We start from the raw sequence: 15,491 nt of genomic DNA, 5'->3' as shown, positions 1-15,491 counted from the left end.
CGATATGTCCGAGCCGGATTCGGAAACTGGACGCCGATGAGAAATAGACGGCAAGCAGACGGGGTGAGACGGGGATGACACGGACTTGTCCTCCGTGCGCTGGCGCGTGCGCTCGGCTTGGCTGGCGCGACTGGCGTGAGGCCGACTGCGCCCACGCACCGCCGTTCTGGGCCCCGGCTACACGACAGGCCGCAGAGCGACGCGCGGTGATGGAGCTGCACTCCCCACTGTGCCACCCTGCAGTGTGCAGGCGTATTCGGGACGGCAGTCTGTCGCGCGCGGCCGGATTTTGCGGAACTCGACCCGCTTTAGGCTCCGAACCTTAAAACAATCTGCGCCCATCAAGCGCCAGGCTGACTCACTAGCCCTGCCCGGGGCCCAGCCATGTCCGACTCAGGCGGCGTTAATCCATCGCATCGAGCCTATCGCCAGGGTGCCTCCATTATAAGTATCTGGCGTCCCCACGACGGCAGCACGCCGTCAAACACCACCATCACCGCCTGCCTCAATCACTCCTAGTTCAACAACAACAACCACAACAATGCACGCCACCACCATGTCCTCCACCACCATGTCCTCCACCACCATGTCCTCCGACATCAAGTACATCTACATCACCAACCTCGCCGGCGGCCAGGCAATCCGCGCCGACCCCAACCTCTTCCTCCCCGACGACGACGACGAGGAGCCGGCGCCCGCGGCCCGTCCGCTGTACGCTCCTCGCAACTCGTCCATCTCGTCCACCTCGTCTCGGCTCTCGTCGGCAGAGCCCTCCGATCAGGAGTAAACCGCTGACGATCCCTCCGCACGACCTCCATTGACTCCCCACACTTTCTCCACATGAGTGTCGAGGATCCCAATCACCGCCCTCACGGCGCTGTTGGTAGGGGGTTGTGTCCAGCACTCTTGCGTCATGGCCTCTACTGCGTAGGCCATGGCCCTTGCCGGAGGACTAGGAGCGGATCGAGCCATGCGGTCTGAAGTCATTGCTGCTTTCAGCCGCTGCAATTGCCAGCGATCATCACTCGGAATTCTTTTTTCACGGCACCTTGACGTCGTGGCCACTACGGCGTCCACCTCCTCGGACAGCATCGCGCGCCTGGCCCAGCTGAGGCACTCTCGGTGCAAGGTCGACAATCCGCCAAGCGCGGATTTCCTGCGCCATGGTATGGTGTGCCTCGCCTGCCCGTGGCCATGATTGGTGGGGGCTGGAGTTGCGACTTGGCGCCCAGACAGCACCCCCGCATATTCCGACCTTCTGGACGTCATCTCCCCTTGACCCACATCCCTGACCGGAGCCGCGCCAGTGCCATCAGTCAGCTCTTGCCGCGACGTCGTGCAACACGAGCCTGTGGGGTCGATTCCATCATCGCTCTCACCCTGTTGCCAGCCGTTGATCGGGTTGACGTGCATGCCGCCTTCAGCCTGGTTCGCAGCCACCGACGTGCGGACCTCGTCCTACAGCCTGCTGGTGAGCAAAAGAAACGAGGCATGTCCATGAGAGGTAGTCTGTTCTCTCTTCTTCCTTGGTGTTATGGGCATTTCTTGAGACGAAGGATACGAATCCTTCACGGAAAAGCGAATACCCATGGTGTTATGGTTAGTTTAGCATCGCATATAGCTGGCGTTGAATAATGCAGAGTCAAGGCCTCGACCTCGGCTACCTAATCAATTGTTCGTTTGCAACATGTTGTGCAATATAGTGTGATGTATGACAGTGCTATTGGCGGACCGGAGGCCGCCGCTCGGAATCCCTTGCCTTGGTGTTCTGAATGCAGCAGTATTCTGATCGATTGGATGAGTGCCGGGCCGTTGAGTTACCAAGGCCGGGCAAGTTCGAGGCCCCAGGTGTGGAGATTGAGTTGGAGCTTACCAAAGATCGCAAGCTTGGCTAGCACCCCAAGACTCTCTATGGATGGCTTGACTTGCCGCTTTGGGCCCGCCACGCGTGGCACAGCGGCACACCACCTCCGCAACACCATCACGAACACGTCGCAGCACCCAGGAATCCAGGCGCTTGGCGCCCAGCACGGGTGGGGAGGGATGCACAGTGATCGGCGCAATTCGAGAAGCGCCTCCGAGCCACATCCCGGCCGCCTCCGAGTCAGTGTGCAGTTTTTCTCGGAACACTCCACCACACCACTTCAACCTCAACAACACACCTCTGCCGCCACCCCGTCCAGAACACCCAAAGTACGACTGCGAACCAAAATGCAGGCCCGTCGCACGAAGCATCTCTCGAATCAAGGTATCTAGGTAGCATCAGCATGACACCGGTGTTCGTCGGCCTTCCGTAGCGTCTCACTGTGCAACCCACCCATTCGCTCCTCCCCCACGCAGTCCGGAGCGGGCCGTCAGCCAGCAGGACTGTGTGGGGGATCAGCTGGATGCGTGTCGCGGCCCGAGGCGTCTACTGGCCCGTCGTTCTGAGAAGATACGGTTGAACTTGATCTAGATAATTCTAGCGAAAGAACGCGTGCTGCTTGCCTTGCAACCCCCTGCCCCGCGTGATGGCCTGTGGAATGCTGACTTCCGGGTAGGGAGCCATGCCCCGCGAACTGCAACCCGCCACGACGGCTGATGTCGAGAAGGCCTTCACCCCATCCCAACGGAACGAGGATCCATTGGCCGTTCAGGATGACGCCCCGGATGCCTTGGGTGCCACTAAGAGCTGGTACAAGCTGCTCGAGGAAACCCTTGTGGAGTGTACGTGGTCCTGTTCTTCCCGTTTAAAGAGGACAAAGACGCTAACAGGCTCTTGGCTTCAGACAACCTCGAGGCACGCGGCATTCAGCGGGTGGAGCCAGACGAGCGGCATGACCTCCGCTCCTTGGGCTACTCCCAGATCGCGATCCTTTGGTTTTCGGTCAACCTGGCGGCCAACAATATCACGCTCGGGATGCTGGGACCCGCAGTCTATTACCTTGGCTTCACTGACAGCTGCCTGTGCGCAGTCTTTGGCATGCTTCTCGGCTGCCTTGGTGTCGCATATGCCGCAACTTTCGGGCCGCGTTCCGGGAATCGGACCATGATCTTCGCGCGCTACACCATGGGTTGGTATCCGTCCAAGCTCGTGGTGCTGCTGAATATCATCGTCCTCCTTGGCTACGCCCTGATTGACTGCGTGGTTGCGGGGCAGATCCTCTCGGCCGTGTCTGCGAACACCATGTCCGTCGTGGTGGGAATCATCGTCGTGGCCGTAATCACATGGGGGATCACCACATTTGGGTACTCTGTGTTCCACATGTATGAGCGCTACGCGTGGCTGCCGCAGCTCATGGTCATCTGCATGCTCGCTGGCGTTGCCGGCCCCAAGTTTGACACTACGACGCCGTCATCCGCTGGCGACGCACGCACGCTTGCGGGCAATCGGCTTTCCTTCTTCTCGCTCTGTCTTGCGGCGGCAATCACGTACGGCGGGGGCGCGGCCGATTACTTCGTCTACTACCCGGCGTCCACGCCCTCGTGGAGAGTCTTCGCCGTGACAATGCTCGGCCTCTCGACCAGCTTCACCTTCGCCTTCATCGTCGGCATCGGGCTGGCGTCGGGAATGGCCGCCAACCCCAGCTGGGAGGCCGCGTACGGGACCTCGCAGGGCGCGCTCATCGTCGAAGGCTTCGTGCCGCTGGGCGGATTCGGCAAGTTCTGCGGCGTCGTCGTCGCGCTCGGGCTCATCGCCAACCTCATCGTGCCGACCTACTCCTCGGGCGTCGATTTCCAGATCCTCGGCCGGTGGTGCGCGCGGGTGCCGCGCATCGTCTGGAACACGATCGGCGTCGTCATCTACACGGTATGCGCCGCGGCGGGCCGCGCCCATCTGGCCGACATCTTCACAAACTTCCTCGCCCTGATGGGCTACTGGGTGTGCATCTGGCTCGCCATCACGCTCGAGGAGCACCTTCTGTTCCGGCGCAGCAACGGTCGGGCGTGGGACTGGGCGCGGTGGGACGAGAAGAAGCACCTTCCCCTGGGCATCGCGGCGCTGGTGGCGTTCCTGGTGGGATGGGCGGGTGCTGTCCTCTCCATGGCGCAGGTTTGGTACATTGGACCCATTGCTGCGACGGTTGGCGATTATGGTGCCGACATGGGCAACTATGTCGGCTTCGCATGGGCTGCGCTGGTGTTTCCGCCGCTGAGGTGGTGGGAGCTGAAGAGGTTCGGGCGGTAAATGGATTGTTGGAGGACGGAGGTTAAATACGTGACCGGATTGTGTCCTCCGGCTGCCGTGTCAAACAGCCAATATAAAATGAATTCAACATTCGGAAGCTACCAATGCACTATAAAGCATTATTAATGATGCAGATCGAGCTGCTTATCGATAGCAGTGGGGCCACGATTGCGGGGCCGCCTTTCAAACGTCACCGCAGGCACAGCCGCGCAGCATCCCAATCTTCATTCACGACCAATTTTACGACCGCGCCCGTCCCCCTCCCACCCCGCGCGCCCCAAAGGACCCAGCCACCTACAGACCCGGACCCACACGCGCCACGAGTCACCATGCGCCTCATCAAGCAGAGCATCGACCGGCGCACGGGGGCCGGCACGGCGACGCTGCTGCCCGAAGAGCCCGAGGACATGTGGCACGCGTTCAACCTGATCCGGCCGCTGGACACGCTGCGCGCCGCGGCGGTGCGCAAGGTGACGACGGCCTCGGCCACGGGCGCGACCTCGTCGAAGCGCGTGCACACGACGCTGACGATCCGGGTGACGCGGACGGACTTCGACGCCGGGAGCAGCCAGCTGCACGTCGCCGGCCAGGTGGCCGAGGAGAACGACTTCGTCGGCCTGGGCCAGAGCCACACGCTGGACCTGGAGCTGCAGCGCCAGTTCGTGCTGGAGAAGGCCGACGGCTGGGACAGCATCGCGCTCGAGGCGCTCAAGGAAGCGACCGACCCCGCCAAGCGCGTCGACGTCTGGGCCGTCGTCATGCAGGAGGGCATGGCCAACATCTGCCTGATCACCGAGCACCAGACCATCCTGCGCCAGCGCGTCGAGACGCCCATACCGAGGAAGAGGAGGGGCGGCACGGGCGATCACGACAAGGTAAGCTCTCGCCTCGGAAGAAAGCTGGAAATGCTAACGCTCTCCCTCCGTCCAGGGCATGGACAAGTTCTTCTCCACAGTCCTCAGCACCCTCCTCCGCCAACTCGACCTCTCCAACCCGCGCCCGCTCCTCCTCGCCTCGCCCGGCTTCGTCGCCGCCTCGTTCCAAGCCTACATCAAGCAGCAAGCCCTCTCCTCGGGCAACAAACCGCTCCAGGCGCAGGCCCAGTCCATCCTCGTCGCGCACTCATCCTCGGGACACGTGCACGCGCTGCACGAGGTCCTCAAGTCCCCCACCGTCCTCGCGCGCCTCAGCGACACCAAGTACGCGCGCGAGACGGCCCTGATGGACCGCTTCCTCGAGCTGCTGCGCATGGACGACGGCCGCGCGTGGTACGGCCCGCGCGAGGTCGAGAAGGCCGTCGACAAGGGCGCCGTCGGCCGCGGCGGCGGCGTCCTGCTCATCTCGAACGCCCTCTTCCGCAGCCAGGACGTCGCGACGCGCCGCCGCTGGGTGCGGCTGGTCGACCGCGTGAGGGAGCAGGAGGGCGGCGAGGTGCGGGTGCTGAGCTCGGCCCACGAGAGCGGGAAGAGGCTGGAGGGGCTGGGCAATATCGCTGCCATCTTGACGTTCCCTCTCGAGGATCTGGACGAGGAGGTGGATGTGGAGGCCGAGGCGGAAGGCGCCGCTGCTGCGGCGGAGGATGGGGAGCAAATATGAACGAGAATTCGAAACGTGGTTTTACAAGGCATATCGCAGATGTTTTTTTTCGTGCGGGCTGAAAAGGAAGATACGGCTCTCAGACTCCGTCAAGAAGGCGGCAAGGGGGCTCCCTTGGAAATCGTGACAATACTGACCTCTCTCTCTCATGGTCCTTCCATGTCCACCATGTCCAAAGCCTTCGAAAGGATGCCCGTCCACAGCTGAGGCAACCTGGCTTCAGCAATAACCTGGCCTTTGGGCTGCCAGTCAGTCAAAAGCGCACAGGTACCGGACGCCGATGAAGACTCACTCGGGTGTAAAGAATTGCCTTTTCTTAATGTTCAATCACCTACTCACTGTCCGACTAATACCGAAGCAGCCGTGGCTGCAGTTGTATTGGACCAGAACGGCGTCTTTGAAAGACAGTGAAGCAATTCTTTTGGAACGGTGAGTACATGTGAACGTGCTTGGTCCGTATATATATGTCTACTGGAAAGTACAGATGCCAGTGTGACCGTAAAGTGAAGGAGAGGAAGAGTGGGCTGGAGAGAAAATTTAAACGTTATGGCAGGTGCTACTTTCAACTTCTCAAACCCTACTGCGCAAGATAAAGAGGTGTCTGAGTCAGAATAGAGCTGTAAGAATGGAATGCGGAGGCACCCTTCATCGACGGAAGGATGGTTGCTTGGGAATATATATGCCCTACCAGCAGCTCTTCCTCGTTGACAGTACAACCTCTCATCAGAGAGGCAGAAAACACCATCAATTGAGAGGTCTTCTACCAAAGAAGTCTGTCTACGTACTACTTTTTTGCTTGGTACATACGGCCATCAGTGAATACTTTGTATATGGGGATGGTTTGTGCAGCCAACCGACTATGCCAGAGACCCTATCTATGTATATTGCCCGTTCAAACGCAGTCCGTTCTATAGGCGCCGTGTATATCAAACGCCGAACCCCAATACTCACTCCCCCGACCCCCGCGGAGCAAAACGTTCCCCCAAAAAAGCCTCTTAAACCCACCAATTGAAGATCAATACCAATCAAACCCTCAGAAGTCCACTCGTACTTCTTCCAGCCCCCCTGCCCAATCTCTTGAATCTGAACAACAGCGTCCAATGCAATATCAGCCCGATGTAGGCACTGATGTCGCAGACCAGCAGTGAACATGTCGAATGGAGAGAGCTTCTGAAGTCAGGGTAGATAAAGCGTTGAGTAAAGTGCATCTAGTAGACATACAGAACTCCACCAAGTTGGTGCTGGATTTAGTCGTGGTCTTGTAAACACTTCAAATTTCGAACTCATCAAATACAGCGTCCTGGATAAGCTGTGTTGATAGGCCATAGGCAGCGAATCTTGACTCGTGAGGGGTGGTATCAAGAGTATGGTCGACCTTAAAAGTGGAAAACTTCGACGGTGGAGGAATGCTGTCGCCAGCGGACGTCTGCGTAGCAATGGGTTCCCTCCGTTGCTTCGCAGATGGGACTGTGTGGTCATGCATAACACCGGCTTTTCTCTTCTGAGTGTGCTTTGCAGGCGGTGTCAGCGGTGAGTCAAGAGTCGAGGATACCGAACTGGCATCAGTGAGTGCTCCTGGCGGGGCCACTGGATGAACATTGTGTTTGTCGGCAACACAAGCATCTGAAAGCCGGGATTGTGCCTGTAGCAGGGGCCCTTCGATAGCCGCAAGTTCCTCGGCCGAAAGATCCAACTCCGAGGAGAAAAATGAATCAGAAAGGACACCGCATGGCTGACAAGTCGCAGGTGGGGCAAGGTCCCGGTCGAGTTGTGAATTGGAAAGCAGCTCCTCGAGCAGCTCCGTGTCCATTGACGGTAGGTCTTGATCAAGCTCTCCCGACGGAGCGGCAGAAGCTGTGAGAGAAGCCTTCGAAGTTGGCGTTTGGCCTTGAACAGCAGCTAGCAAGGACTCCTCGTCGATGTCATCGGTACTCCAGGGATTCTCCTCACGATCTATCGGTTCGAGACTCGATCTAACATTCGCGAGGGCATGATTGTGTGCTGGGAGAGAATCGTTGTCGTTGGTACTGTCGGTATCCCCAGATATGTCGTCTTTGTCCAAATCGGCATCGGATGCTGGCTCAAGTGCCTCGAATGCTTGCTCGACTACGTCGGAGGCTTCGAGGTTAGCCTTCTTCTCCGGGCTGTTGGTACAGCTTCTCGACTCGCAAGGGATAGAACCCAAAACAGAAGCACAACAGCAGTGCTGCTCTCCCTGGCGACGAACATGGTCGGCTGCATTTACTACATTGAGGGCATGGCCCTCAGGCCTGGCGTCCTCGCCATGACCCTCATCATCGTCGTCTCGGTTACTCTTGGAATCGGAATCCCCTAGGTGAGCATCGTCTTCAACTTCCTCGCAGCATTCATAGATATCCTCAGGATGCGAGACCTGGGAAGATTTGAAAGGGGCTGTATTCTCGGGTGTGGCCTTTGGTGGCGGTTTTGGCTGGCCCTTCCGAAAATAAGTGCGGAACCAGTCTTTCTGGCGGCGCTGGGTGAAATTATAGCCGCACGCCTGGGTTGCATCTCCGATGCCGTTCCTGCGACGGGCGTCCCTCTCTTTCCGCTCCTTATCCTCTCTTCGCTTCTTGGCCTCCTTCTTTCTCTTGTCTCTCTCGCGAAGTTCCTCGGCATGGCGATCGGCAGCGGCGAGTTTCTCGAGGCGTCTGACCTCATCTTCTGAGAGACGGCCGTCTCTCTTTGAGTATGCGTCTTTTACTTGGCGAGAGGTCTGTTTGACTATTGTAGACATGACGCAGTGAGGTATGGGTTTAGGGTTAGGGTGCGGGGCCGTGGTGGCCGAGGATTGTGTGGTGGAGTGTCGTGCTCATGGCGTGGACGCGAAGTCGGTTCAAGGGTAATGCGTATGTTGAGGCGTGGAGTGAATGAGCGTGGTTGTGTTTGTGGTGAAGCGGGGCAATGATGTTCACCAATTGGCGGGCAGGCGGCAGTGGCGGATCGAGAAGGCGCATCGCGTCTCGCGTGAGCACGTGCACGGGCATTCCTTTGATTTCTTCGCTCCGAATTGCATCTCCATCTCCACTCCATCACACCTTTGATGCTGTTCGCATGGCGGGGTCGTACTAAGGTCGTAGTCGGGACCCGGATTCTTCTCCGCCGCGGGGCTGCACACTGGGTTTCACACCCCTGCAGCCAGCCATGTGCGGCTTTCTGCTCATCTATAATTGCTCATCTCCTCGGCCATCTTCACCCGAACGAAGGCGTCACCCCCATCTGCAGCAAAAGTCAGGAACTGCGCGAATACGAGGACTGCGAGTCCCAATAGCGCCAACTCTACCCCGCCCCCGCCATCTCTCCGATCCGCAGAGGATCTGTGATTGCCAGACCGCGGTGCGTCGGCCAGGAACGCCGGAATGGGCATTGGCTGTCGCTGCCGATCAGACGCCAGTCAGCCACCTGACATGGTGCCTGGCGCACACTCGCAGCGGCCGGCAACTTGAAGTGGACCCTCGCCTATATTTCCCACATTTCTCCTCGGTCCTGGTCAGGTGCGGGTGCAACTTTTCGGCGCAATGGCCATTCGCGAAGGCCGCCCTACGGAAAAACGACTCTTCCCCGCAGTCAATGCTGGTGCGGAGGTGCGGAGGGGTGGCAGGCGCCATCCCGGTTGGGTACCTGTGTCCGCTGCGCTTACGCCCGGCGCATGCCCACCACTATTCAGATCACATCCGCCGGCCTATCGGAGTCGCACGTTGCTCGAGTCAGCAGCTAGCGCAGCGGCTCTCACCATGCGCCGACCATGAAGACTTGTAGAGAAAGGCAGGTCCTACTGCTGGCGTATCCCTCGCTAGCCTGGCGTCGCTGTCCCTTTTGCGAGCTGCCGAGGGATGTTCCAATGCTATGCTGCCTCTCGTGAATACGCGGGTGCTTAAAAGCCCGCGGCCTTCCGCTGCATCTCTGGCCAGCAAGCAGCCAGTGCTCCCTTCTCCGCCGCTCTGTTGTGCAGCATGGCACCTCTGACTCTGTCCATCGCCGTTGCGCTGCTGTCATGGCGCGCAATTGCAGCTCCGATGCCGGTTGAGAGGCGAGGTATGCCACTCCGCCCCTTTCACCTCCAACCCAAGCTCACATCCATCCAGCCGTCAGCGCGGACCTACTTGCCAGCTTCAATCTTTTTGAGCAATATTCTGCCGCATCCTACTGCGCTCAGAACAACAATTCCACCGGCACCGAAGTCTCGTGCGAAGCGGGGAATTGCCCGTTGGTGGATGCCGCGACCACCAACACCGTAGTCGAGTTCGAGGAGTAAGTCGTTTACTACTATCGTTTCTTCCCCTATGTTTAGCTGACCCTCTGATAGCTCAGTCGTCACCGACACCACCGGGTTCGTGGCGACCGACTCTACAAACTCACAGATCGTTGTGTCCTTCCGCGGCTCAAGATCGATCCAGAACTGGATTGCAAACTTTGACTTCGGTTGGTTTCCCCCTACTCCAAGACTTGATAGTATCTAACCTGAACAATGACAGCGACAACCTCAACAACTATTTGCGATGGCTGCCCGGCACATTCGGGCTTCTGGAACTCTTGGCAAGAAGCCCGCAGTTATGTCGTCGACGCAATAGAAACAGCCAGGGCTGCCAACCCCAGTTACCAGATTGTAGCCACTGGTCATAGCTTGTGTGTACATTTCTTCCCGTACGCTTGAACAGCCAGCTAATAGAAGCAGGGGAGGTGCGGTGGCCACTTTAGCTGCAGCGGATCTTCGCAACAGCGGTTACGACGTGGCCTTGGTAAACCTGAGCTTGAGACCTGCCCCTGTACAACCTACTGACTTCTACCTAGTACACTTACGGCGCGCCTCGCATCGGTCCGGCCGCTTTGTCTGACTACATCACCGCTCAAGGCAACAACTACCGCGTCACGCATCTCAACGATCCCGTACGCCGTCACTCTTATATACCCTTAAAAGGCAGAAAGCTGATCACCATCCAGGTTCCTCGCCTGCCAACCCTCAACATGGGCTACGTGCACATCTCACCCGAATACTACATCAGCAGTGCCAATGATGCCGCGGTGACTGCCAACGACATCAACACTTACGTGGGCAATTCGAATTTATCCGGTAACGCCCAGTGGGGACTGGCAGTCGACATTAACGCCCATCTCTGGTACTTTGGCGACATCTCCGCATGCGAATGATTGTACGATTTATGATTTATGTTCTGCGTCTGGAGTTCAGATAAGGATATGTGGGTCTACTGGGCTTGGACCACTTTTTCTCCAGCATGAGGTGCTCTCGTTACCATATCCGGGGCTTAATCCGCGCCGCTTAGTCTAAAGAACTAAGAAGAGGAAGTTCGATTTTATGCGTCCAATCACCCCTGTCATGACTGTGCCGCAAACTATCTGTGCCTACGGCTGGCACATATCCCATATACTCGTCATCGAGGCCACTCAGTGCAATGGTTTCCGACGACAGTACAGCCCACACAACAAAACAATTCTTTGACATTGGAACTTGTGATTTGCATTCCCAGTGTCCGCTCCTCAAGCCCAGAATTGATGGGTTCCTCTTCATGGGTGGCAAAAACGCCGCATCCGTAGCAATGGTACCGATAACGATGTCATGCGGCACAGCCACCCCCCGCTCAACGATATTGCGCACTCATAAATACCCAAGTTCATCCTCCTGCCTCGCAATTCTGACCCCTCACCTCTTCTGTCACTCACCATTTCAAAAGATCTGCTTCACTGTCATTTCATTTCACATTTCCCTATCACGGATGTCCATGGCACAGCTCTGGAGATATAGTACTTCACTGCTGTCTGATCTCGTCTCTGATTACAAGTTCCTGGTATGATGTGCTAATCGTACTGAACTCACTCCGTCATTGCAGCCAGTTATTGCGCATCCAAGATGGCACCCAAACCATCATATCTGCACAGTCGGCGCGATCGACTGGCATGTCCACTGATACTTCTACCGGCACTTCCGCTGGCACGATTCAACTTATGTAGCCACGGAGTCCCATGTGTTTGTACATTTTCCAAATTCACATGTACGTCTGGATATCTGCTTCAACTGCCCGCGCAAGAACACCGGGCTTGATTGTAAAAAAAAAAAAATATCTGTAAGCTAGTCCGTGGATATGCCGGTGGATCACGCCGACTGAGGAGATAGAGCACCGGCTACACTTGTCCATCGAGAGAATACGGCTTAACACCTTTCACATCTAGACGATGACTAAGTGGTGATGGCGGAGATATACGGTTTTAGTCCGAAATGGTGGGAAAGAAAAAGAAATCAGAGGAGAAAGAATGCGCTGCTGATCGGCACAGAGCTTCTTTCAAGGTTGCGGGTGGCGTTTTGAGAAAAGGGACCCATAGAATTTATATGACTCGCAAAGAAAAGCGGGGAGGGGATGCAGAAATGGTATAGAACTGCCTTTGTTCGACGTATGCTCAAGCGTTCTGTTGCACCATTTATAGACAAGGTACTTACAGGCATATCAAAGATGATCAAACTGCTGCATTAGGAAGGAGAAAGTCGGCCGGCCCTCTCTCTGATGCTAGCTTCTCCTCTTTTGGAAAGGGGAGCGCATTTGTAGAGCTTCATGATTTGGCGAGGCACCTACATGATAAGATGTGTGTAGGATTTAATTGGCCCAAACAACCCTGTATTTTCAAGACTCAGCTTTAACAGCTTTGGAGTCTGTTGAGTCCATGTTCCATTCCTCTATGGATGCGATAGCAAGCCTACTCGGCGGTGTTCCTCATACCAACATCACCGCCGAGGTGCGAAGAACAGGGCCTGGATCTTATCCGGACGAGAGTTCCTCCTGCGGACCACATTGATTTCCCCCCCAATTAAATCCGCAACAACCGCCAAGCAACTCGTAATTGCACCCAATAACGCCCTTCGCACTCCCTGCTCACCGCCTCCCGCCTTGTCCGCCCCCAATATCCGGCCGACGTCTCACTACGTCACTCTACATGACGGATCCTCACCCCAAACAAATCACGTAGCATGCATCCACGGATTTTAGGTTACCCACCCCGACTCTGCATCCGGGTATCTAGTGCCTGCGCATCCGACAGCCCTATCGGCTGCGCCTCCGCAAGAGCCGCTGCTGGCTTGACGGCCGGGAACGAGTTGCAGCAGCAGCAGCCGCCGCTCAGCCCACGCACGACCGGGGAAAATAATGCTCGACCCCTGCGGGGCTAGGCGGGAGCACAGTGACCTCGCCAATCGGGGTGAGGCTAAGTGTCGGTTTTGCTTTGGTTTTTCCGGCTGTTGGGAGAACACGTGGTTCTAGTTTCTCGTGCCCTGGTCCTTCTTTTCCGTGAGAGAGCACGTCCGCGTGCATCTGTGGTGTGTTGTACTGCCGCAACCGATACAACGTCGGTTTTGCGAGTGTGGGTGTACCCGGATGGTGGGGGTACATGAAGGTGGGTGTTGTGTCACGGCGGAGAAGCAAGATTATGTTTGCTTTTTTCTCCACCTCCACTTTCCAACGGCTTTTCGGATGCACAAACCTTGCGTCCGGCGGGAATTGCAGATTGCATCACACACCTACAGACAGACAGCCAGGTCCATGCAGATGCAGTGTGGACAGCAGAGTACGCGCCAAAGAGCGCATGAGAACATACATACGCGCGCACATTGTCGGCTACGAAGCGATTAGCGAATGCACCCAGAAGTATAAAAGAAGAAAGAGAAGTCAGGGATCGGCGGACGTGATAGCCTATGCTGCGTGGGGGCTGAGACTTATGCACGGCGGAAGGAGACGCGGCTCCGCGGTGAACGAGAGCGGTGGCCGTTCCCTCTATCAGACGTGTTACATGCCGTCACTACCACATTGCGCGTCGGAAGGAACACAAGAAGGCCAGATGAAATTGGAGGGAAGGGATAGTCGATCTCTCTGCGGTTCCAGACCAGTCCCCAGACGCCACGAACGTCACGCGTGGTCTGACGTCGTGCAAACCCCCACAAGATCTATGCCGGCTCCTCCTGCTAAGGCGTAGGTGCAGATGTTGCCTGGACTTGCCTCTCAACAATTGGCCGCCTGCTGGAGTGCCGCATCGAGATACGAGTCTCTGCCCGTCGTCAGCTTCTCGCATGAGAAACTCAATGTAAGGTGGTTTTCGTGGCACCTCTTCCGTTAGTCGACGCTTGTTTCTCTCTTTTCTTTTTCCCGACCGAGTGGGTTTCGGTGTAGGAGCCGGTTGATGCGGAGTGAGCCGACGCTGCGGGAGAAGGAGAACTTCGACCAACAGGAAGCTATCAGTCTGCTTCCGGGACCGATAGCAGGGAATCCTACAAGGAGCCATCAGGGTGTGACAGTATGCATAGGCGCTTAACTGCATGAGCGGTTGATAGGTAGAGAACAACAGAGCATGAACCTGTCCTTCTCTCAAGTAGTGCTCACGATGCCACGAATCGCGCAATACCGCTCATTCTCCGTCGATTTTCTGACGTGTCGCCCTTGTTACGATTATGACACGCAATCCCTTGGAGCTCTAAGCCGCGCGCTAAGGAGACCATTCCGATCGGACTGAGTGACACAGACATCGTCTTCTTGTTCAGGCCACGAAAAAGAAAAAGAGATGGCACATCCGGAATGGAAATCCTTGTTGTCTTGAGGTAAATGAAATTGAAGGGTGTCAATTGAATGAAAGGGCCATTGATACGCCGGTGTATTTTCATGTGCGATCGTTTAAGCAGTCACATTTCTTTATTCGGGTTTACGTGCGTATACAACACATCTAAGTCTCCGTCAGCAAAGGTGTGTATGAAGGACACGGAATGGGACGACGGACACGTCATGCCAAGCTTTGACACCATTCGACTTGACGCCCCTCAACAGCTGTGCTCTATAATTCTGAACCTCTTGATAGGACCACTGCAGAGAGGAGATTGCCCCCATGTTGGTCAGCAAACCAGCGTCGAGCAGGCCTTGCATGTAACTCCTTTGTATGCTCAAACTCACCCCATGGATCCGGGTCAACACCGCCATCACCCAACCTTCCATCCCGTCTTCCCAGTTCTTCAGGTTCCAGCGACCGAGCTCTTTGAGACGCTCGTCGTCGGACCAGGGACCAATGGGCCAAATGAAGTGCTTTGTAATTACATCCACGAAGCCTAACATCGGTCAGCTTGAGGTAACGTTCCCACAAAAAGGCTGTCGAATACAGGTTTGTAGGACATCCGAAATAACGATGCGCCGGAGGAGAACACACAAGGCCGCCAATGGAGAAGAAAAGAAAAATTCCTCAGACTTACCCGCTTGTTCGATGAGCTGGGTCATGTGAGTCGAGATTTCGAACGTCTTGCTCATCCTGTCTCCAGCTTCAGCAAGCAACGGCCCGAAGCTTTTGAGAATCTCATCATAAGGCGTCTCTGCGGGCTCCGTATGTATGTCGATCCCAAACTCCAACTGTTCAATGTATCCGTTCGGTCGGAGGTGTCTGATGGTAGCACCGCTAGTCAGTCAAGAACATTGCTAAGAGACATTCAGACGCAAAATGCTCCGATTGGCCAAGGTGCCGAGAAAGGAACGTCATCCCCGTACTTGAAGCATTCTTGATAGAACTTCGGCCAGTTCCCTACACTGCCAGTCAAGCCACGAACGTGGATGAGGTCGAAGCTGTTTTCCGGATACGTCCATTCACTGCAGCAGTCGTCAATCTCGAATCGGACGTTGGGCGGCGCGTAGGGGACCTGGGTTGGCGATAGATCCGTGCCTATGATCTCGCACGA

General features: G+C 56.5%; 4 protein-coding genes across 4 annotated transcripts; 3 read left to right on the top strand and 1 right to left on the bottom strand.

Annotated features, from left to right (window-relative positions):
• Positions 1–2,546: 2,546 nt before the first annotated feature.
• On the top strand, positions 2,547–4,168 carry TPN1 (Vitamin B6 transporter; the record flags this gene model as incomplete). Its single annotated transcript, XM_066780031.1, has 2 exons — positions 2,547–2,706; positions 2,769–4,168. The coding sequence occupies 2 exons, from the start codon at positions 2,547–2,549 to the stop codon at positions 4,166–4,168; spliced, it is 1,560 nt and encodes a 519-aa protein (XP_066629260.1).
• A 329-nt stretch (positions 4,169–4,497) lies between these two features.
• Positions 4,498–5,764, top strand: DOM34 (Translation factor pelota; the record flags this gene model as incomplete). Its single annotated transcript, XM_066780030.1, has 2 exons — positions 4,498–5,043; positions 5,099–5,764. The coding sequence occupies 2 exons, from the start codon at positions 4,498–4,500 to the stop codon at positions 5,762–5,764; spliced, it is 1,212 nt and encodes a 403-aa protein (XP_066629259.1).
• A 1,270-nt stretch (positions 5,765–7,034) lies between these two features.
• Positions 7,035–8,519, bottom strand: SLS55_008621 (uncharacterized protein; the record flags this gene model as incomplete). The annotated part of the gene is made up of 1 exon (XM_066780029.1): positions 7,035–8,519. One exon carries the CDS (start codon positions 8,517–8,519, stop codon positions 7,035–7,037), a length of 1,485 nt encoding a protein of 494 aa, XP_066629258.1.
• A 1,279-nt stretch (positions 8,520–9,798) lies between these two features.
• Positions 9,799–10,930, top strand: SLS55_008620 (uncharacterized protein; the record flags this gene model as incomplete). Its single annotated transcript, XM_066780028.1, has 5 exons — positions 9,799–9,817; positions 9,868–10,033; positions 10,089–10,204; positions 10,635–10,669; positions 10,724–10,930. The coding sequence occupies 5 exons, from the start codon at positions 9,799–9,801 to the stop codon at positions 10,928–10,930; spliced, it is 543 nt and encodes a 180-aa protein (XP_066629257.1).
• Positions 10,931–15,491: the final 4,561 nt, after the last annotated feature.

Source organism: Diplodia seriata (genome assembly GCF_021436955.1).
Source record: "Diplodia seriata strain FDS-637 chromosome Unknown scaffold_9, whole genome shotgun sequence".
NCBI lineage: Eukaryota > Fungi > Ascomycota > Dothideomycetes > Botryosphaeriales > Botryosphaeriaceae > Diplodia > Diplodia seriata.
This window is presented reverse-complemented; position numbering and strand designations above follow the sequence as displayed.